The following is a 21,435-nucleotide window of genomic DNA, read 5'->3' on the forward strand; positions in this document are numbered from 1 at the left end:
AGTGTGTGGAGGTTTAATTCATTATTTACTCATAACCAACCAGATCAATGCTACTATTCATGCCTCAAATACGTCGTAATAAACCGTGTGACCTCAATCCATTGTTCAATATAGCAAGGGAGTGGCCATATAATGAACCTTATGACCCGGCCCTAATACGTCGGCTCAAGTTACATATCGTAAAACTCATAATGAACTGTACAACCCCTGCTATATTATTCATCAGAGGATTCAAATAAGCCATAATGAACCCCATGATTCCTAATATCGTTTCACATAGGTATCCACTGGGCCATAATGAACTCTATGATCGAGCTGTTTAGTATTGTTCTCTGAGGGGTTAAGTGGGTTAAAATAAATCCTATGACCTCTAACATTGTTTAACACAGGCTATAGTGTTGGTCAGATGGTTCAAATACGTCATAATGAACCTTGTGATCCCTTATATATTGTTCACTGAAGGATTCAATTTATAAGTGGGGCATAATGAACCCCATGACCCCGGCCGATGTTCAGCGCGCAGGGGTCAAATATGTCGATTATGAACCCAATATATAACCTTTTTTTATTGTTATAGTGTTAATGAATCCTCTGAGACCTATATATATGGCCACAGGTATGCAAATAACCTACATTAGAGTATATATACCCACTCACCCAAAACTTAAAATATAGAAAAACTTGGTATTTTAGACGCATAATATTAATTACTTGTGTTTTTACGCGATTTTACGCATGTTCGAATAGGTTTGTGCTTGGAAATAGCAATGATTCCTTTATATAATCAACATTTTACGTCATCATCGTACGTTGACAATAAAACATCGTCGTACAAGGGGATAAAAATAACTGACATACTTAATTATAGGAGGAGCCGCATATAGTGCCATTATCTTTCCGTGTAATGATGGGCAATAAAATACAGTTATGGCATGTGGTGGAAATAAGCGCTGCCCATTTATATAACGTGACACATATAAAGGAGCGCTACATCAATTTCAGCGCGAGGGTTGCCGTTTTGGGTACTAGAAAGGGGTAATTTTGCCTGTCGTGGGTACACTTGATCGAGATACTATTTGGTACGATGATTCCAGTGCTGCGTTGGAACAAATACGTGACGATGAAAAGAAAGAGGCGATTGAAGGTGAAGGAAAGTAGGACAATAATAGTTCCTTGACCTGGTACGTTTTTTGGTACATTTTCTCGGGTACAACAATCAGTTAAAATGCAACAGGTTTTGTATCTTTGGAGGACTTCACCTTCCTCGACCTCCCTTAGGGTCACTAATAGAAGGGTGAATGTGTACAACATCCCATCGGGGGACGTCGATCGCCCCCCTAGACCTCCTATATATGTAGTGTTTCGATATTTCGCCAGAGGGGTCAGTCAGCCTCACGCGGCCACGCTGATTGATATTGTTTTAAATTCACATTCATTCAAATGATTTTCTGGGAGGTTTGAAGATTATTTAATATAAGACAATACGTATGACAATCCCAAAGGAGTATGCCTATTTAAAATTCGGAAGGTAGGAAGTGAGATATAGGCCTCTACTGGCGCGCTAATGTAATCCACCTTATAATTACCCCCCAACCCCTTCCCTGAAAGAAAAATTAAGCCTCCACTACAGCTAAAAGAACTTGAATAGGAGTGAGACGGAACGAAGGTATGGCAGAGCACTATAGTCCTTGGTGTGGTACGATAATACGTTTTATGGTACACGAGTTGGTACCTTTCTCAGCAGGTACAATAATCTACCTTGGCAACCCCTCGAGTCAGTGTGGCGGCATCGGCTGCTGGAGGAGGAGGGACCTACACGCCGGTGAGCCATTACCCCGGGGGGAGGCGTGCTGGGGGGGGCGGGGGGGTGACAGAGGGGGGATGGGTGAGGGGCGAGGTGTGCAGCCATGGGGGGGACAGTGTTGCATGGCGCTGGTGTGCATGTTGCAATAGTTTCCTACGAGTGTGTGTTGCTCAAGGACGAGGAAGAAGAGGTGAAGGGGGTTTTGTTAGTCTTTGCTACGTCTTATCTTGTGTGTGTATAGTTTTTTTTTGTATGTGTATTTACCTATGTGTGTATACCTGTGTGTGTATTTACCTAGTTGTAAATACACATGTCTTATCTTGTGTATGTGTGTTTACCTTTGTGTGTATATACGTGTGTGTGTGTGTGTGTGTTTACCTAGTAGTGTATGTGTGTGTGTGTGTGTGTGTTTACCTAGTAGTGTATGTGTGTGTGTGTGTGTGTGTTTACCTAGTAGTGTATGTGTGTGTGTGTGTGTGTGTGTGTTTACCTAGTAGTGTATGTGTGTGTGTGTGTGTGTTTACCTAGTAGTGTATGTGTGTGTGTGTGTTTACCTAGTAGTGTATGTGTGTGTGTGTGTGTGTGTTTACCTAGTAGTGTATGTGTGTGTGTGTGTGTGTGTTTACCTAGTAGTGTATGTGTGTGTGTGTGTGTGTGTGTGTGTGTGTGTTTACCTAGTAGTGTATGTGTGTGTGTGTGTGTGTTTACCTATGTGTGTGTGTACTTGCCTAGTTGCGTATGTGTGTGTGTGTGTGTGTGTGTGTGTGTAAGTTAGTGGGCAAGTATAAATGTGGATACCTTGATATTCTGCTCTGTTTTATTTTGTCACATTGTCAGAGAGAGAGAGATGATTGTAATGTTTATATGCATGCTCACAATATGCACGTTCGCTGTGGCTGTGTTCCCAGAGGTCACTGAAGTCTGAGAACAATAGACAGTCATGTAATAGAACATCCCTCAATTAAAGTAATTCATCAAGACTAACCAAATCTACCAAACCTAACATGTAATATTTAAATAACCTAACCTAACCACACCTCATTCAGTGTTACATAACCTGTCTTAACTCTTGCAGGCTGCCCACTATACCTTCATGTTAACCTAGTGGCTCATAACATAGGCCTAGGATACTGACCTCTCCTCTGGCCACTCCTGTTCACTCTTTCAGGAGTAGTGTTTAGTGGGGATTTTTTGATTTTTCTTTGTTAATTGCCCTTGAGCTGTTTTTTTGTACTGTAAAAAGACAAAATGGTTAACAATTATATATCTAAGGACCTAACTCACAGTAGCGGATGACAGCTCTACTAACTAATCACAAGCATTTTTCGACACTAATCTAGCAATTATATCCGAACATATGGGGGCGGGGGGGCTCTACACACTGAAAACCTCCCCTCTTGTATTCGGACAATGACTTGCAACGACCAGGTGCAGTGAGTTTAAAGTGAAGGAAGAGAAACTTTTGCAGAAATGAACTAGTATGTGCAACAGTAATAGCTCTAAAGGAAGGTGAATTGTATAGTGAAACATCAGAAAAAAGTGTCAGACATTAGTGGAACAGGTCCTCTAAGTGATTAAAAAAGAACGCATCACGGAGTATTGAGAAATGAAAGTGAGATATACATTCAGTCATTTGTTGTTTACTTGGGCACTGAAAACTTCAAGGACTGACAGAGTATAGTGAATATCATGAGCAGATTAAGAACTGGTTTGGTCAAGTTTACTTATCTTGTATAACTGAGAGGACACACCTAGTCAAATTTGTCAGTGTGCCCTGCCTCGTCAGCCCTTACCAGCCATGTCATAGCTAATAAGAGTCACTGATACTATGTCACTTGACTGAATGGGTCTTATGCCTCTATAGTATGTTAAGGTAAAGTGGGTTTATACACGTGTGGCCTCACTGCTCATCTCCATCTCATTGACCCTTGAGTCCATTACCCCAAAACAAAGGGCAAGTACATATAACAAACGGAATACCATAGTTTACCTTCCCCGGACACCCATTATTGACTAGTTCAAAAGCAAGGGTGAGCTGAGCATTGACTGAGCTGATTGCCTAGGCCGGGATTTGAACCCATGCCCACAGATTTGTAGCTAGGTGTGCTAACCACTAAACCACATAGGCACAAAATAAAACTTCAAGAGCTGATACATGGTTGTTAAAGTGGGAATTGTTAAATACAAAGACATGCCTTTATTTTTTGTTACCACCCCAGAGTTCTTTAACAAATACAGATAATTGACACTTGAATCATTGGAACTTTGAGGGGTTGAGGAAGTGGAACCCCCAGTAGTAAATAAGTTACAAATATATATTCATCTGCTGCTTAGTGGCCTAAAGCGATATCAGGCAAGAGCATACTTAAAGAACAATGCAAGACACATGAATATCCATTTGAATGCAGGATTAATGCGGGTCATGGTTTGACTTTTCTATTCATGGTTGACGTGAGTTAACTATGAGCATAAATATAGTGGGGAAGGGGGACGGGGCAGAGCATACCATTAGAGTGACTTGTGGAGGTCTCTTCTTTTAACAGTTTTACTAAAGTGGCAGAAAAAAAAAATGTTCATGTAATTTGTTATAATGTTTCTTTGAGTCTTTCTGAAGTTTTGCTCCCAATGGCAAGACTGAGTATATAATGGGTCGTATTATAACATATTGTCGCCCAAGAACACATATTTGACAAGGCTTTCGTAGGAGTTGAGGGCATTTCCAGTAGTTTTATGACCCTGGTGGTAGTATGACTCTTCTTCTGTACCAGGAACCTGAAGAAACGCTCATTAAAACACAACTGACCCCCTGTTTGACCTTTAGAAATAGCTGATGTGAGAAGCGAAAATCCTATAATACCGACCAATATGTTTTGAAAGCACAGGCAAGCATTGTAAATAATAACTGGTTGTTTTTTAACCCCCAAAGGAGCAAAGATTAGATTACAATGAATAGATAAGATTAGTGCATTCAAGGCAGATAAATTTTGTTTATTACAGATGAACCACCATTGCAGAGAAAAAAAGCAAATGCCTCACTCTTATCTTGCGGTCGTGATAGCGTTGCAAGGCTTCTGTATTGCACAAGGCTTTCTTAGAACCTTTGCTCATATATTCTGATAAATATCCTTTATATATTCATGTTTTAACACCACACTGGTGTTGTAAGCAGGATTTGTGGTGACACATCCCTTGTCTATATAAAACGAAGATTATATAAAAATAATTAAATTACTTTAATGCATTCTAAGAAATGGGATATTTATTTTCTGGAACAAATTTAGAAAACATGAGAATAAGTAGACATATTTGATGGTGAATAGGCAAGAAATTATGGTAACAGTAATATAAACACAATGATGAGTCAGATAACTACAAATAGCAGCACTCGTCAACAAAAAAGACTCAACATAATATTCTAAGTACAGTTGTCACAAAAAAATAAAACTTCCTGAAATATGTATGATAGAAAGGATAGCAGTTTAGAAAAGTAAATGCAGAATATATGTTATGGAGCCAAAGATTTATACAAAAATTCTAATTGAGGATGCAGGATTAACCCGGTAGCAGCGACGGGCCAAATTTGTGGATTTACCGTGTAGCAGTGACGGGCCAAATTTGTGCCATGATATAAACCCCCCAAAATAGATGATACATAATCTGATCACAAATGCTTTGATATATATTATGAAATGGTTTGTGTGAGGGGTGATTTTTTCTCATTTTTCTTGCTTAGAGGGACCATTAAGAAACATGATCCCCGCTGCTACCGGGTTAACAGAACGCTGCCATGGTTGTTGCTGCTCCTGACGAGTTGAGGTTTAATCACAACTTGGCACCATGTGTGTGGCATGTGAATGTGAATGATTCTGTCCTCTGCAGCTAAGTTGCACCGGAGGTCAAGTCATTACACGCTATTAAGCTATTTTTCAAGCATGCAAATCCAGGACAATACCTCAGTCTCTTATTTTTCTCTTTCAACCTCCCTTCTCTGATTAGACTACAGCTTGACTCACTCCTTACTTCACTGTGGACTCATTCCTACCCAATCATCATGGATTCTTTCCTCCGTGCTACCCCTTGAGATACACCCATTCCCTTATGTCAATGCACTCACTCCCCCTACCAGTACCATGCACTTAGTCCCTTCCATAGTAGCATCATGAACTCCTTCTGTCCCTTGCTGATGTCCTCTCCCTCTGTGATGTGACAGGACAACGATGGTGCAGTTGGCCTGCAGTTGCCTAAACATTCGTCTGCATGTGCAAGAGTCCCCTGAGTCCCTGGTGGCCGGGATACCCAATCTCAGTCCCTCTGAGAGGCAGCACCCCTTCTTCCTAAAGGTTTGGATACATGTGCACACACTCACATATCTGCAGATTCTCATAAAAACAGGAAATTCTTGTAAACATCTTTTCTTTAATGGTTCTGTAACAAAAGGTGGAGCTAGATTCTTCCCAAAACAAATCTTCTCTGTTTTCAATGTGGTATGTCTCAGCACTTTATGGCAGTACACACATCTGTATGGAACAAAAGACTGAATGAGTGTGTTTGTGCATGTGTGTGTATTTACCTACTTGTAGACATGAAGCAAGCGACACTCTGGCTCAGTTTATCAAGTTTAGGATTAAATTCATGAATATTTTTGCCTTGAACTATTTCCTTTTTGAGGTCATTCCAGGTGTCTGTGCATCTGTGAGGAAAGCTGTGTTTCTAGATACCCTTCAGGCACCTTTTCTTCAATTTCTTTGTGTGACCTGTATTTCTAGTATCTCAAAAAAACAGGTCATTTCTGTTGACTGTGTTTCCATTTCCTTTATTCCCCTGTACACTGTAATCAGTTCTCATTTTCTTCTCACTGCCAAGGTTGGCAGACCCATTCTTTCCAGGCTCTCCTCATAGGTTATGCCCTGCAAACTTGGCACAACTTTTGTTGCTGCTTTGAATTCTCTCCATGTTCGTAACACATTTCTTTGGTCTTGCCCTTATGTGTTGAAAGAAGAGGGTGGCTGTGCATTGATTAACACACAGTCTGTTCATAGTCAACGCAAGTCTCATATCCATTGTGCAGGGAGCTTGTCCTGTCACCCTAGGCCTGGGTGGCATAACCGAGGGACAGAGGCTGTTGGTGCGCCGCTGTCGTGTGGGGAACTGGACTGTTCTTGAGTGCCTCAATTGCCACCTGTTGACTCATGCCACGCGGGGACATGGAGGCGATGTAGCGGCCAGCACCTTACTCATTGTGAGTGTGTGGGAGAGAGAGAGAGAGAGAGAGAGAGAGAGACTGGTTGTTCCATAGTGCCCAATACTCCCACCATTGGGTCTATCTTATCCATGCCTCCCCCCCAGAGTGATGTCAACAAGATCCAGATGCTCCAGAAGTGTGAGGGATACTCGCCTGCTTTCAACCTAGTGCTGCCCACCACCCTCGACAACCAGCCCACCCCTCCTCTCTCCCCCACCGAGTTCCCCGGCGATAGGTCCCCAGAAACCGAAGCTGCCCTGAGTGAGGTGCAGCAGCAGGTAAGCTTAAGATAAGGAAGGGAGGATGACAGGAAAAAATCTGTCTTACATCATTTTTCACTTTTCAGTTACATTGTCCTTTGAAATTTAATGCAAACCTCCACTTATTTATCACTAGGAAGCTTGGGAATTGTGTGCCCTTCTGTGTTTATAAGCAGTTGTGTTCATGTTAGTACTATAAGGTATATCCAAAAGCTTCACTTCAGCCCCTTCATTGAGGACCTCTGAAGTGTTAACAGATTGATGAGTTCCCATACACTTGTTCCAGTTGTCACGGTTCCTGAAGAAGGCACAGTCACAAGTGGAAGCCAACATCCAGTCCTATACCAAGCAGCAGCAGGCACTCCTCCAGGCCCTGACCCTCCGTGCCCGCAAGGACCGACAGACTGTTATGCAGCTCATCACAAACATGCAGGTCAGACCACCCAGCCACCACTGCCTATTTGCCTCAAGTTCCTGTCTGCCCAGTTTTGTCTTTCTTTTATATTTCTATGAATATAGTGTAATGAACATTTCCTACCAAGTTTTATTTTTTTTTTTTTTTTTTTTTTTTTTTTTTTTTTTTTTACAACAAAGGAGACAGCTCAAGGGCACACAAAAAAAGGAAACAATAATAAAAAAAAAGCCTGCTACTCGCTGCTCCTAAACAAAAAAAAACTTAAAAGACAGATGAGCCAAGTATCTGAAGGTGATAGGTATTTTGTCTGAAAACTAGTTTGGATTTAAAGAGAAAGATTATTTGTCTCTAATTTATATAGTTACTATCCAAAGGTGAGTGGTGTGCTATAGGAAATGGAGGGTGGATTGTGTGTACGTAGATGTGGAGAAAGCCTTTGATAAATTACTCTCCATCTCTCATTGTCATAAGTAGCACCATATGTATAAGTGAAGCAGTCTCTTGCAAAGCATACCTAGTCCTTCTTCCACATTGATTGTTTATCGTGTTTTGTTTCAGGCCAACATGCGCTCGCAGTCTGATGATGACATCCTGGGCTTCGACATGGATGGAGCAAGAGGGTCACAGCAACAGCAGTTGAGGTCTGGCGACGGGTTCAGCTCAGTCATGCAGCCGGGCGACCTGGACGACCGTTACAGTGATGATGTGACGGGCCTGCCGGACGACCCTGACGCAGGGCTGCCACCGCTGGTCAGTCTGCAGGGCCGGGGACCCTCACAGCCCATGAGCATGAACCACACCCAGGGAATCACGGTGAGTCTTGATGCCCCCTCTTGTATATGTGAACAGCCTGATAGACTAATGCATTATGAAGGCAGACTCCCTCCTCTTAGATAGTATATGATGAAAATATATGTGGAGATTTTAGGTGTGGTAAATAACATATATATATGGTCTGGGTTTGACTGCTGGCACCCTAAAAAAATGTACCTGACAATGGTTAACACATACCATGCGATCTGACCCATAACACCCACCTCTTCTTTGTCTGGTGGGTACCGGCAAACTGGAGATATTCATATTCAAATCATCGCAACATCGTGGCGGCGGGGTTGCTGCCAGCCACAAGACATGTGCTAAAGATCTCTTCAGAAAAATTGTATACATGGCTGTTTCCTTGATGGAGTACTAATTTTATGTTTGCCTTCTGAGCTCCAACACAAAGGGAAAACTTCATTGTGAGTGTGGTATAATGTCACAGCTTGCTTTAATTTTTTGCACTACCTTTCAGAAATACAGATTTTCACACATAGTCTTTCATGGCATTGTACTCACACCCTTCTGAAGCTTCCAAAATACCAGTTTAGACTCCAGTTATTTAACTATAAGGATTGTGTCATCCACATATAACTTTCATTTGTGTCTGTCTGATTCTTAACAATATTGATTCTGACGCTGCTCTTTCCACAGGCTGGAATGCACAACATGCGGCTGTCATCGTCAGTGGCAGTGCCGCGCGCCAAGAAGCTTCAGGGTGGCAGCCGGGTAGCTCAATCCCTCGACGTGGAAGGTGTGACACTTGTGATTTAGGTGTTGGAAGCAAAACCTGAAGTACTGTAGATTTTTTTGTTGCTTTTATTTTCATTTTAGTTTATATGCTTAAACTTATTGATGTAATGTTTAGGGTTTGGTCACATGTTTTGGAATGCCTTAAATAGAGTATTGAGGAAGAAAAATTGCTGGGACTACAAAGTTCTGAGGATTTTCAGAAAGTATACATGATAGAACTTGATACTAACTGTGCTTAAGAAAATATGCAGGGTTTGAGCAATGGAAAGAAACCTACCAAGGAACACCTGTGGCAAGGGTAGAACTAGCAGAGTTACAAATGAGACAGTGTGGGAGAGGTGTTGAATACAGGAGTCATATGATATTATTTAAACAGAGAAGAGTTCAAATGTTCCATGTGATTAAATTTATACAATCATTCCTTCTCTTACTAAAGTTTTTATCTCTCTTTTATATAGTCCCCTTTGAATAGTAGAAAACAGGACCACAGTGATGTTATTATCAGTGTGCCTATGGGGAGAGTCACCACCACTATGTCCTTGTGTTGCAGGATTGTTTGACATGGAGGGTATGATGGAGGGCAGTGCCGCACCCAGTCACCCTTCGTACCACTCTGATGATGAGGATGACTCGGATGGTGAGTGTTGCTCCTGTCCAGGGCTGATTGTTACGCTAGTGCTGTGAGTCTAAGGGCTGCTTTCACAGTCACTTCGTTTGTTTTGATCGTTACCAATGGCGGCGATCGACGTGTGAAACTGGCCTTTGGAGTAGTGGCGGCTGCAGAGGAAGCGAGAGGTGTTGAGAGTGTGTGGCAAGGTGCGGGGCTAGGCTAACCCCGCGCCACCACTACCCCATCGGCCAGTTTTGCGTGGAACTACTATAGTGTCGATCGCCGCCATTGGTAACGATCAAAACAAACAAAATGACTGTGAAAGCGGCCCTAAGAGGTAGTGTAATGACATGATGAAAGGCAAGCATTGAAAAACTGTGGAACACTTACAAAATTAGGTGAATGAAATTAACAGAAAGACATAAAAATTAAAGTATATGAGTAACATGCATGCTTTTCATTTGTATTGGGATTGGTGATAACGTGAGTGCCATAGGTTGGATTGATTTCATTTTTTGCAGCCAGTACTTTTATTTTTCCAAGGCTCACGGGCAAGGAGTAACTTTTGAGTATATGGGTGAACACTGCCATGGCCACCTCTTTATTCTTTTTTTTTTTTTTTTTTTTTGTTTTTTTTTAGGAGCAGCGAGTAGCTGGCTTTTTTTATTATTGTTTCCTTTTTTTGTACCCTTGAGCTGTCTCCTTTGTTGTAAATAAAAAAAATGTTAAGTGAGCCAAGTAAGGAGGCCCAGTGAGACAGAGATGAACACCAAGGCCATGTGCAGCTTAGTGTGCTTTAACTTTTCCTAGTGGTAAAAAATTAACATGACCACCTCTCCCCTAGACTCCACCTTTGGCGAGGACTCACAGATCTCTGGTGACCACGACTCCATGAGGGATCTGGCCAAGTCTGTACCGGTCAGCGTCCCCATGTGGCCAGCGGCGCGGCCCAAGCCCATGCCCGATGACCATGTGGTGGAGGTTAGTTACTCAGCATTAAACACATCACTCCCCTCCACCTTGCTCATCTCTTATTCATTTATCCTCCTTGCTCTACACACGACTGATGTGGAGGTGGTGTTTGCCCACTGCCCGACGTGTGTGTGTGTGTGTGTGTGTGTGTGTGTGTGTCTGATTGTCTATCTATCTATCTGTCTGCCTGTCTGTCTGTGTTTTAGAGTATCTTCTGTAATTTTCATTATCATCAATGGCCCAATTTTCAGCAAAGGTAAAGTGGGAAGGCCCCAAAAAATCAAACAAACAATTTTTTAGAATTCTTCTAAGCAACTACAGTTCAGCCCTTGACCTCATCCTTCTGTATTACAGCAACTGCATTCCTTTTAGTTTTCTCTTACAACATGCAGTGGAACATGAAAACTTGTATAAATGCTCATGCCTCAGGATATTTTATAATTATAGTAAACAAAGTATTGAGTCAAGCTTGCATTGCTCTGTAAGCATGTGTTTGTATACATGTTTGCATACATGCATGTATGAATAGGTGCAAGTGTGCTTGGCGTCACAGGCCTTAGATTGTCCGAGGTGATGTGATGGATATCCTGTGTCGTTTAACAGAGACCCAGTGATGTCCAGCAGATGGCAGCCTCCATTAAAGCACTCGCCCGCAGTGTCCACACCACCTCCGTTGATCTGTTTGGGGACCTTCCTCGGCCCCGACAGCCTCTGTAGGACGTGGACAGCTAGGGCAGCTCCGTGGAATAGCGTACAACAGAGGCAGTGTGTGTGTTATTAGTGTGCCTATGCACACATGTCCGTGCACATGTGTGCATACATACAGCAAGATCTCCCCAATAGTGATTTCCAATTTTTTTCTATAATAACAGCAAGTCAAAATAGATACCAAGTTTCTACAATGTTTGGATTACTTCCTGGAAGGAAGCATGTGCCAGCATCTTGGATGGCATTTATTTGCTGCCATTTTGATGGCATAGTCATCAGACTTGCATCCTGGTCACAGCCAAGGACACATGCACAAAGGGATATTGGATGCCTCAACTGGTGGACTGCTACCATTGTTTTCCCATATGAACCCCTCCCTCCTTTAGTTTTTTTTTTTTTTTTTTTTTTTCCCTGAAGTAAAAGAAATTGCTGTCTGAATGACATGAGGTTTCAACACACCTTAAAGGTGTTAATAAGGTGTTTGGTATGACAATTGTTCTAAGGCTTGTGCATGACAACCACTGTGGCATCAACCGATGGCTGCATGCTTCTTGCCACTATTGCTTCTCGTCCTCACCCAGTTCCATCAACACGTCATCAAATCCATCAAAGCCAACCCTTACAATTACTGGTTATAGAGGTGAAAATATCACACAGCAGCACGCACACCACAACACAGGCTGTGGGTGAGCCGTGTTCTAGCTATGCATCAGGTGTCGTCTCTGACTCCTGACCCAAATCTAAGCACAGCACTGAGTGGTATCCTGATTGATAAATGCTCTAATCTGCACAGTATGACTGCTCCTACATTTTATTCCTTGCATTCTTTACATTTTCTATACCATTCAATGGTGTGTTTGCATGTAGGTCAGAAGTCAGACACTTGGTACATTGTTAATGTCTCTCATCCTTGGATGCACTCAGGTCACCCACTAGCCCAAAGGTTTTGTTCCTTGTGGTTTGAAGTAGAATGTGTGCTGCTGTGTGATAGTGTTGATGGAAGTGGGGCGGGGCCAGCCTGGAAACAGAGTAAATGGTACATCACAGTAGCCTCCATGTGCAAGCTTTGGAACACCCATCAAGAGGGACACCTCATCAGCTCCCTTGAGAGGAGTGACTGCTATTAAGTGCTTGCAATTGAAAAAAGGTCAATTAGTACTGGAATTAGAACCAATAATTAGGGTTTATCCCTAATGTTAAGCTTTTTATTTGGAACCCTTCTCCTCCAAGACTATCAGACCTACATTATTGGATAAGTTCTCTATGGAAACAATGTGAAGTGTGTTATTGGTTGAGTTCTCATTGGAAACAATGTGAAACATAGATTAAATATATTGAAAATATCTTAAATCTGTTCAGGTCTTGATGCTATGGCCTTTTAAAATGTCAATGACCCTAACAAGCTTGGTTTAGACCCATAACTTTCAAACTGAGGCTGGTAGGGAAATTATCTTCAATTAAAAAAGTCAGAATTTAACACTTTCAAACAAAACTCAACCAGTGTTTTAGGTCTAATAGTTTTTGAGTTTTTGAAGCTTGTAAGTTAAACATGTCACATTTTGAGAAATATACTTTCAAAGTCTTAAATGTTATTTACAAAATAATAATATGTGCAAACTGCGCTGATTTTTACCAACTTAGGGATGTTGGATGGAGAAATTTTGCCTTAGGGATAATTTTGGCACTGCCATCTTGATTACGGAAAATACTAGGACGGTCAGGTTTTCAACCTTTTGCGTACTGTAACACCCACCATGACTTAGGATTTTTATCACTTCACCTAAAAAAAAAGTAATGACAGAAGGGTTTCAAATGGAAAAAATGTGTGAATTAAAGTCCTGGGTTGGAGGCACCAACCAACCCTTTCTTTGTGTACCTCACCTCTTTGCTAATACTGCCATTTTTCAGGCGCTAGTAAGATGCCATTGGTGAGATCCTGCTATAGTTTGAGACAGTTGTTTACTTGACAATTAAGGTTTATATATATATATATAGAGAGAGAGACAGATAGACATTGACTGACGGAAAGAAGAATCTAGTGCCTCACAGGGGATCACTAAGTATAGCTTCAAGCTGGGAAATTTAAAACAAACTGTATATAATGAAGTTATCAGTATTGCCTTTGGAGAATATATATGTACATATATATATTGTTTTATACCATGGATGTGTTCAGGAAAGTAACTTTTGTATGAAGAAGTGTTGACACTTACGTACACATGGTGAAGACTTGTTTGTGGAGTTTCAGTGAGAATTGTTCAGATAATTAGTCTCTCTATTGGTAAAACTGTTCCCTGTTTATGACAGACCTCTCTAAAAGATTACAAAACATTGCATGCAGGAGCATTGCTAGGACTTAATGGGTGATGGACACAGCATGCATGCAGCTGGGGAAGCCTGCTAAGGGAGGGGGGTTGCTGCCACCCTCCCTCCCCCAAGGGATGCCCCTGCCTGTAGAGTGTTGGGTTCTGGAAACTTAACAGTTAAGAGCATAAGTCCGAGGGTTTGTAGTTCCTTCACTCGTCTTGAAAGTTTTGTTTAGTTCAAAGGCAATATTTGTTTAAGGTAATGTTACAAAGAAAATTATAAATTCTTCGATGGCTGTGAATGCATTTTTTCCTCTTCAACTGTTACGTAAGAAGTAGAGTGTGAAGTACATTGCCTTCACCCTAAAGATATAATGCTCTGTTATCAATATTCCATTAGCAGTTTGGTCAACTTGAAATAAGTTGTTCTCAGACATAGAGAACAAAGACTTTAGTATAGATGTACTGATGATGATATTTTTCTTTTGCTGTGGCTTTAAATGTCCGTTCAGCACTGAGGGTGTGACGGCGCTCAGAGATCTGATGTGTCCACAGGGAAGTGGGTGAAATGTGAAACTATTATGTGTTGTATTATCCATATTAGACGTTTGCATTTTTCATGAGCTTTGTTTGTCACCCGACCTTCATTACTCTTCCTTCTTTTATTTTTCCTTCACCTCCTCTTCATTAACCTCTATCCCCTTTCCCCCTCCTCTTCCTCCTTCTCCTGCTTCTATTGAGCTTTGTTTGTCACCCAACCTTCATTACTCTCTTCCTTCTTTTATTTTTCCTTCACCTCCTCTTCATTTACCTCTGTCCCCTTTCCCCCTGCTCCTCCTCCTCCTGCTTCTATTGAGCTTTGTTTGTCACCCGACCTTCATTACTCTCTTCCTTCTTTTATTTTTCCTTCACCTCCTCTTCATTTACCTCTGTCCCCTTTCCCCCTCCTCTTCCTCCTTCTCCTGCTTCTATTGAGCTTTGTTTGTCACCTGACCTTCATTACTCTCTTCCTTCTTTTATTTTTCCTTCACCTCCTCTTCATTTATGTCTATCCCCTTTCCCCCTGCTCCTCCTCCTCCTCCTGCTTCTATTGAGCTTTGTTTGTCATCCGACCTTCATTACTCTTCTTTCTTTTATTTTTCCTTCACCTCCTCTTCATTTACCTCTGTCCCCTTTCCCCCTCCTCTTCCTCCTTCTCCTGCTTCTATTGAGCTTTGTTTGTCACCCAACCTTCATTACTCTCTTCCTTCTTTTATTTTTCCTTCACCTCCTCTTCATTTACCTCTATCCCCTTTCCCCCTCCCCTTCCTCCTTCTCCTGCTTCTATTCTTGTGTCTCACCTCTCCCTCCTACTCCTTGCAGCTATGGTTTCTAGTCTTCATCATCAGTATTTTTTCTGCTATCTGGTTTCTGATATTACCTCTGGGTCTAAAGTATGTTTTGCAGCTGTTCTAAGATAGATCTTGTAGCTGCTACACAGCCATCCGTATGTGTGTGGTAACCTTCATTGTTGATTTCAGAACATCTGACGGGATGAAGTGTGTAGTGAGTGTGTTCAGCCACTAACGTGATGCATGCTGGGGTTGGAGTGTGTTCACCAATCTGTACGCAGCAGTTCAATTAGTGCTCATATCAGGAAAATGACCAAGTTGGAAAAATGAACTGAGGCATAGAAAGGAACTTGAGCTTAGGTTATAATAAAAGAATTGTCAAAACAAAGATTTTAATTTTTTTTAGATTTGACAGTAGAGCATTTTTATACTTACATTCATTTTCCAGAGCAGCTTTGTTCCTGATATGAGTATTAATTGGAGTAATGCATACAAAATGGCAAACATACCTTGCCTGAACTCTCTTAAAGTGCAATTACTGATAAAACTTTGTAAGCTCCAGCCTGTGTTGTACCATGCATGAAGATCAATTACAAAGGGCTTTGTGGACTCATAAGTGGTCTTGTTGGCGTGCGGCAAAGTTTGACAGGTAAATGAGGCAGGGCTTTGGCAATCACTTTCTCAGTAGTCACACTGTAATAAATTGAGAGTTTTGAGGATAGCGGAAGTTATGACTTTAATGACAGTATTTCAAATATTTATGCTTCCACAAGGTAATAATATGTTCTTAATTTTCTCAAGCTAACAATGGTTTCCTCACCCTAGGGATTAACATAACATAGATGTAAGTAAACCTGTGCCTTGTCTGACTTAACAGTTTTTTGTTCATTTAGTTGCTGTAACACGATGTAAATGCTACTAACTTCAGCAAGCCTGCAAAGAAGCTTTTAATTGTGTTCTTGACTGTCTCTGTTATTTGTATATATTGTGTGTTTTTGTGCAGAACTTATGGAAGGAATTGTGCTCAATTGACAACTGTGTTGGACTGAGTTTGGGAAATAGTTCAAAGAGTGTTTAGAGAGTGTTGCCTTTTAAAAGTGATTTCAATGAGAGTGGCAAAGAAAATAAATTAACTGTCTTCTCCCAGGAGTGCTGTGATATCATGAGGGCTCCTGGCAAGCTGTTGCACTCTTTACTGTTGCACTTAATATTGTTTTGGGAAGTGTCCAAAATTGTAAAAAAGGAATGGCCACTGAGGCAATGTTGCACCACCAGTAGTGAAGCAAAGTAGCTAATGGGTTCTGCATTGATACTGTGGATTTGTGTGGCTGTTGTACAATCACTGCAGGGTGTAACGGGCTTGTCGGGGGTCTAAATAATAATAATACATTGATATCCTACTATAACAAGGGCAGTTATCAATATGTGTCAGTCCCTTGGCTTTTTTGGTTTCTTGCATAATGACTGACTTAATAGAACAAGCTTAAGTTTTGATTGTTCTCAGTGCCAAGTTATAACAAATGCCATAAAAAAAAATTGTAGATGTTAAACTTCACTGTATCTTCAGGAATCATAATACTGGAGTTGTTATTGTGTCTTTTGATACTTGGTTTCCATGGGGATGCATTGGCTAAGATTATTCATGTCAAATTAGACAATAGTGGAAAGAGAAGAGAGGGACACATGATGAGGGAATATTAACATCCCTCCTCCACTCATCAAGCCTCCATGCCAGAGCCTGTGTGAAGATGACTGGCAAGGTTGTGTTAGGGTTAGCATTTTGCTGCTTTCATACTCTTTACTTTTTTTTTTCTTTTTTTTAATAGTTGTCTTTTATGTGTACCAGTGTAGTTCTTAGGTGTATTACCAAGTGTAGTGATCAGTAGATGGTAACATTTATTGATAAGAATCAGGTACAAAAAAGCTCGCTCACTTTGGTCAGTAGTCAGTTGTGGTTTAGAGGAGGGATGTTGACGGTGACTGAACCTCCGCCAGCCAACACAACACTCACAAGGGTATGCCATGTTAAGGTCTGCTGAGCCAGTGGCAGGCCTTCAGAGTTCCTGTAGAACCATGTAGGGCCTCCATGGTGCCTTTGGAGCCACATAGGGTGTGGGGTGGTACCTTTAGGGTCATGCATAGTCTGGGGGATTCTTGAGGGCTTCATGCCAAACAAAGATTCACTGATGGCTGCAGCACAGGCCAGTTGTGGACAGGCTTCCATGCTGTTGAGGGTTTTGGCTGCTTCTTAAATTTGTAAGGAATTTAGTCCGGTGACAATAAGGCCACTCAGTGTAATTGTGATCTACTCACTCCTCCGCTGCAAGGATTTTTTTCCTCTTCATTTTAGCTTTTTCCTAATATATTCTATGTTGAAGGGGGAAAGTACTGAGTAGTGCCAGTATTCTTGCTGGTAACCTGGATGTTGCACTTCCCCTGTGTCCCGGGGTAATGGGTTCTCGCCCACCACAGACTGAAGTGCCAGTGGAACAAAGATGCACGGAGGCCACACACAGCTGCAGCGTGTGTTCCCAACTCTATCTTATCATCAGTGAGATTCTCACATATAAAAGATTAAAGTTTATTTAAGGAACAATAAAGATATATGCTGGTCACTTAAGCTGTTAGAGGAAATATCTTAGATGAGATGATTCTAGTTGATACTTTTAAAGGGTAACATCATTGACCACAAGTAAGTGTAGATGATAGATAAATGACCATTTGTTAGATAAGATATATTTGTGCAACTAACAAAAAAATATGCAAATATGAGCTACAATGTGAGTAATGCTTCCCTTGTCTGAAAAATAAGCCAGACTGGAATATTGGCACAGCTTGGTACTCTTCCCTCTAGATAGACAGGATTTATTTCTTTATAACAAAGTGGCCTCCTGACTCTTGTGTCCCAGCCTTGGGGTGCCTCGGTATGCCCCACACAGCAGAGGCACCAGCAGTAGCAGTGGCCAGCAGGTCCACTGTTTGCCACATAAGTGAAGTCATACAGCATTGTGTGGCTGCTTGTCCTGGCACACGTTAATGGTCTGCCATGTTCAGCGGTCATGGTGTTTGTAGTAATATATTTGCCAAAACTGAACTGTTTAATAAACATTCTTCAACAGCCTGTTTTTGTCTTTCACATGAGTTGTGAATTTTAGGTTATTTCATGATCACCAGAACTGTCTGGAGTGCTTGGCCTTGGCCACAGGTGCAGCCAACAGCAGACACCAGGGAGGAATTCTTATTGTTTCTTACTCTTCCGCAAGGCTTCATGATTTTAGTTTTTTCAAGGTTTTCATAGTGTCTTGGTGTGACGGTAGATATGTATTGGTGTTCATGTTATTATAATTATGATTATTATTATTATTATTACTATATATATTACTACTATTACCTACTACTACCACCACTACTACTACTGCTACTTATTATTATTATTATTTTTATTATTATTATCATTATTATTATTATTATTATCTCCGATACAGAGAATAAAAACAGATACGTCTGTTCCAATGTGTTATGAGTCAGCTGACAGAAGTAGGACACATTTATAAAATTTATGGCTTGATAACAGCTTACCCTCAACTAATTTTTGCTGAGAACATTACTCAGGTTGGTTACATATGAGACTATATTCCCCCGTTAAAACCAAGCCTGTTGGACCCATTGAAGGAGCTGGAGGGCTTTAAAGATAGGCTGGGGTGTATATATATATAGCTACTCTATGCAGCTTTAGCCCCTTGCCTTCAGCTCTAATCTCAACTAAATTATCATGTTCCTCTTCCTCTTACTTTTCCTTCCTTTACTTTACACTCCTTCCCCAACTAAATCAATATGTTCCTCTACCTCTTACTTTTCCTTCCTTTACTCCTTCCCCAACTAAATCAAAATGTTCCTCTACCTCTTACTTTTCCTTCCTTTACTTTACTCTCCTTCCCCAACTAAATCAACATGTTCCTCTACCTCTTACTTCTCTTTCCTTTACTCCTTCCTCAACTAAATCAACATGTTCCTCTACCTCTTACTTCTCTTTCCTTTACTTTACTCCTTCCTCAACTAAATCAACATGTTCCTCTACCTCTTACTTTTCTTTACTTTACACTCCTTCCCCAACTAAATCAACATGTTCCTCTACCTCTTACTTTTCCTTCCTTTACTTTACACTCCTTCCCCAACTAAATCAACATGTTCCTTTTCCTCTTACTTTTCCTTCCTTTACTTTACTCCTTCCCCAACTAAATCAATATGTTCCTCTACCTCTTACTTTTCTTTACTTTAAACTCCTTCCCCAACTAAATCAATATGTTCCTCTACCTCTTACTTTTCCTTCCTTTACTTTACACTCCTTCCCCAACTAAATCAACATGTTCCTCTACCTCTTACTTTTCCTTCCCTTACTTTACACTCCTTCCCCAACTAAATCAACATGTTCCTCTACCTCTTACTTTTCTTTCCTTTACTTTACTCCTTCCCCAACTAAATCAACATGTTCCTCTTACTTTTCCTTCCTTCACTTTACACTCCTTCCCCAACTAAATCAACATGTTCCTCTTACTTTTCCTTCCTTCACTTTACACTCCTTCCCCAACTAAATCAACATGTTCCTCTTACTTTTCCTTCCTTCACTTTACACTCCTTCCCCAACTAAATCAACATGTTCCTCTACCTCTTACTTTTCCTTCCTTTACTTACACTCCTCCTCCAACTAAATCAATATGTTCCTCTACCTCTTACTTTTCTTTACACTCCTTCCCCAACTAAATCAAAATGTTCCTCTACCTCTTACTTTTCTTTACTTTACTCCTTCCCCTTAAATCAACATGTTCCTCTACCTCTTACTTTTCCTTCCTTTACTTTACACTCCTCCTCCAACTAAATCAACATGTTCCTCTACCTCTTACTTTTCTTTCCTTTACTTTACTCCTTCCCCAACTAAATCAACATGTTCCTCTACCTCTTACTTTTCTTTCCTTTACTTTACTCCTTCCCCAACTAAATCAACATGTTCCTCTACCTCTTACTTTTCCTTCCTTTACTTTAAACTCCTTCCCCAACTAAATCAACATGTTCCTCTACCTCTTACTTTTCTTTACTTTAAACTCCTTCCCCAACTAAATCAATATGTTCCTCTACCTCTTACTTTTCCTTCCTTTACTTTACACTCCTCCTCCAACTAAATCAATATGTTCCTCTACCTCTTACTTTTCTTTACTTTACACTCCTTCCCCAACTAAATCAACATGTTCCTCTACCTCTTACTTTTCCTTCCCTTACTTTAAACTCCTTCCCCAATCCCCTCAGTGTCCCTTTTCAACACTATTAATGACACAGTAATAATTTAATTTTCATGTAATTGCTTTTTCACACCTGTAATTTACGTTTATATAGTGTCTGTTGCTTAGTACTAGAAAATTTCATTATTATTCTTACCAACATAAAGATATTTTTGAGTATTTTGAGGTCAACTACGATTAATTAACTAACTCTAGGGAGCAACTTTCAGCCCTCAACACCCCTTCACAGGACACATTTCACCCTGTACTGAGGTCTGTTTTTTCTGCTCCTTTCTTCCACTGACCTTGCTTTTCTATTTTACTTTCCTCTGTGGTCTTTTTTTTTTTTCTATTTCCATTCATTCCTACCATTGTATCTTTTTAGTTTCATGTATATTAATTGTATAATCACATTCTGTCCTGCCTGGGGGTTGGGATGGCATGTTCCTCCCTTCTCCCTTGTTGTTTACCTGCATCAATAAACTATCAATCAATCATCAATCAATCACATTAGAGGGAGAGTGGGGGGAGGGGAGGGGGGAGAAGGGGGCGTGGCTGGAAGGGTGGATGCATCTTGGCGGCGGGACGGTTTTGGTAATTACGCTAAAATAACACGAAATAACCCACGGGGAGGAATGTAGACTACGTAGGGATGAACAAGGCATACCAAACACCGAGGAAAACTTACGTGAGAGAAAGAGAGAAGAAGAAAGAGTCGAGAATGGTAACTCAAGATTAGCTGTTATGGCGGAGGGCTGACCAGGGATGCCAAGTTATCGTACTCACCACACTGGATTTTCCTATTTCTAACGCATAACGATCATAAAAAACCGTCTATAATTAACATTTTTAGCACTAACTAGAAATGGGCATCGTTAGTTTTATGGGTGCGACGGTTTTTAGTCTGAAATAGGCGAATATAAGAGATTGAGTACGACAATTTGG

The 21,435-nt window shown here is 40.9% G+C and overlaps 1 protein-coding gene and 1 long non-coding RNA gene across 4 annotated transcripts; one reads left to right on the forward strand and one right to left on the reverse strand.

Annotated features, from left to right (window-relative positions):
• The first annotated feature begins 1,665 nt into the window (after positions 1 to 1,665).
• Positions 1,666 to 14,506, forward strand: LOC126980869 (uncharacterized). Of its 2 annotated transcripts, none has more exons than XM_050831203.1 (10): positions 1,666 to 1,822; positions 6,015 to 6,144; positions 6,873 to 7,043; positions 7,151 to 7,324; positions 7,593 to 7,739; positions 8,280 to 8,534; positions 9,192 to 9,291; positions 9,841 to 9,927; positions 10,745 to 10,881; positions 11,476 to 14,506. In XM_050831203.1, exons 2-10 carry the CDS (start codon positions 6,022 to 6,024, stop codon positions 11,587 to 11,589), a joined length of 1,308 nt encoding a protein of 435 aa, XP_050687160.1. In that variant the 5' UTR covers positions 1,666 to 1,822; positions 6,015 to 6,021; the 3' UTR covers positions 11,590 to 14,506. The 2 variants fall into 2 exon arrangements, with proteins under 2 accessions (XP_050687160.1, XP_050687161.1); XM_050831204.1 differs by lacking the exon at positions 1,666 to 1,822 and adding an exon at positions 1,903 to 1,994.
• On the reverse strand, positions 13,312 to 18,354 carry LOC126980871 (uncharacterized). 2 transcript variants are annotated; one of them, XR_007733634.1, is made up of 3 exons: positions 15,035 to 18,354; positions 14,762 to 14,917; positions 13,312 to 14,528 (listed from the first exon to the last, which is right to left on the reverse strand). It is a non-coding gene; the product is annotated as an uncharacterized LOC126980871 (long non-coding RNA). The 2 variants fall into 2 exon arrangements; XR_007733633.1 differs by having other exon boundaries at positions 14,762 to 14,880; positions 15,000 to 18,354.
• Between the last annotated feature and the right edge of the window lie 3,081 nt (positions 18,355 to 21,435).

The sequence above is a fragment of the Eriocheir sinensis genome, chromosome 45 (assembly GCF_024679095.1).
Source record: "Eriocheir sinensis breed Jianghai 21 chromosome 45, ASM2467909v1, whole genome shotgun sequence".
NCBI lineage: Eukaryota > Metazoa > Arthropoda > Malacostraca > Decapoda > Varunidae > Eriocheir > Eriocheir sinensis.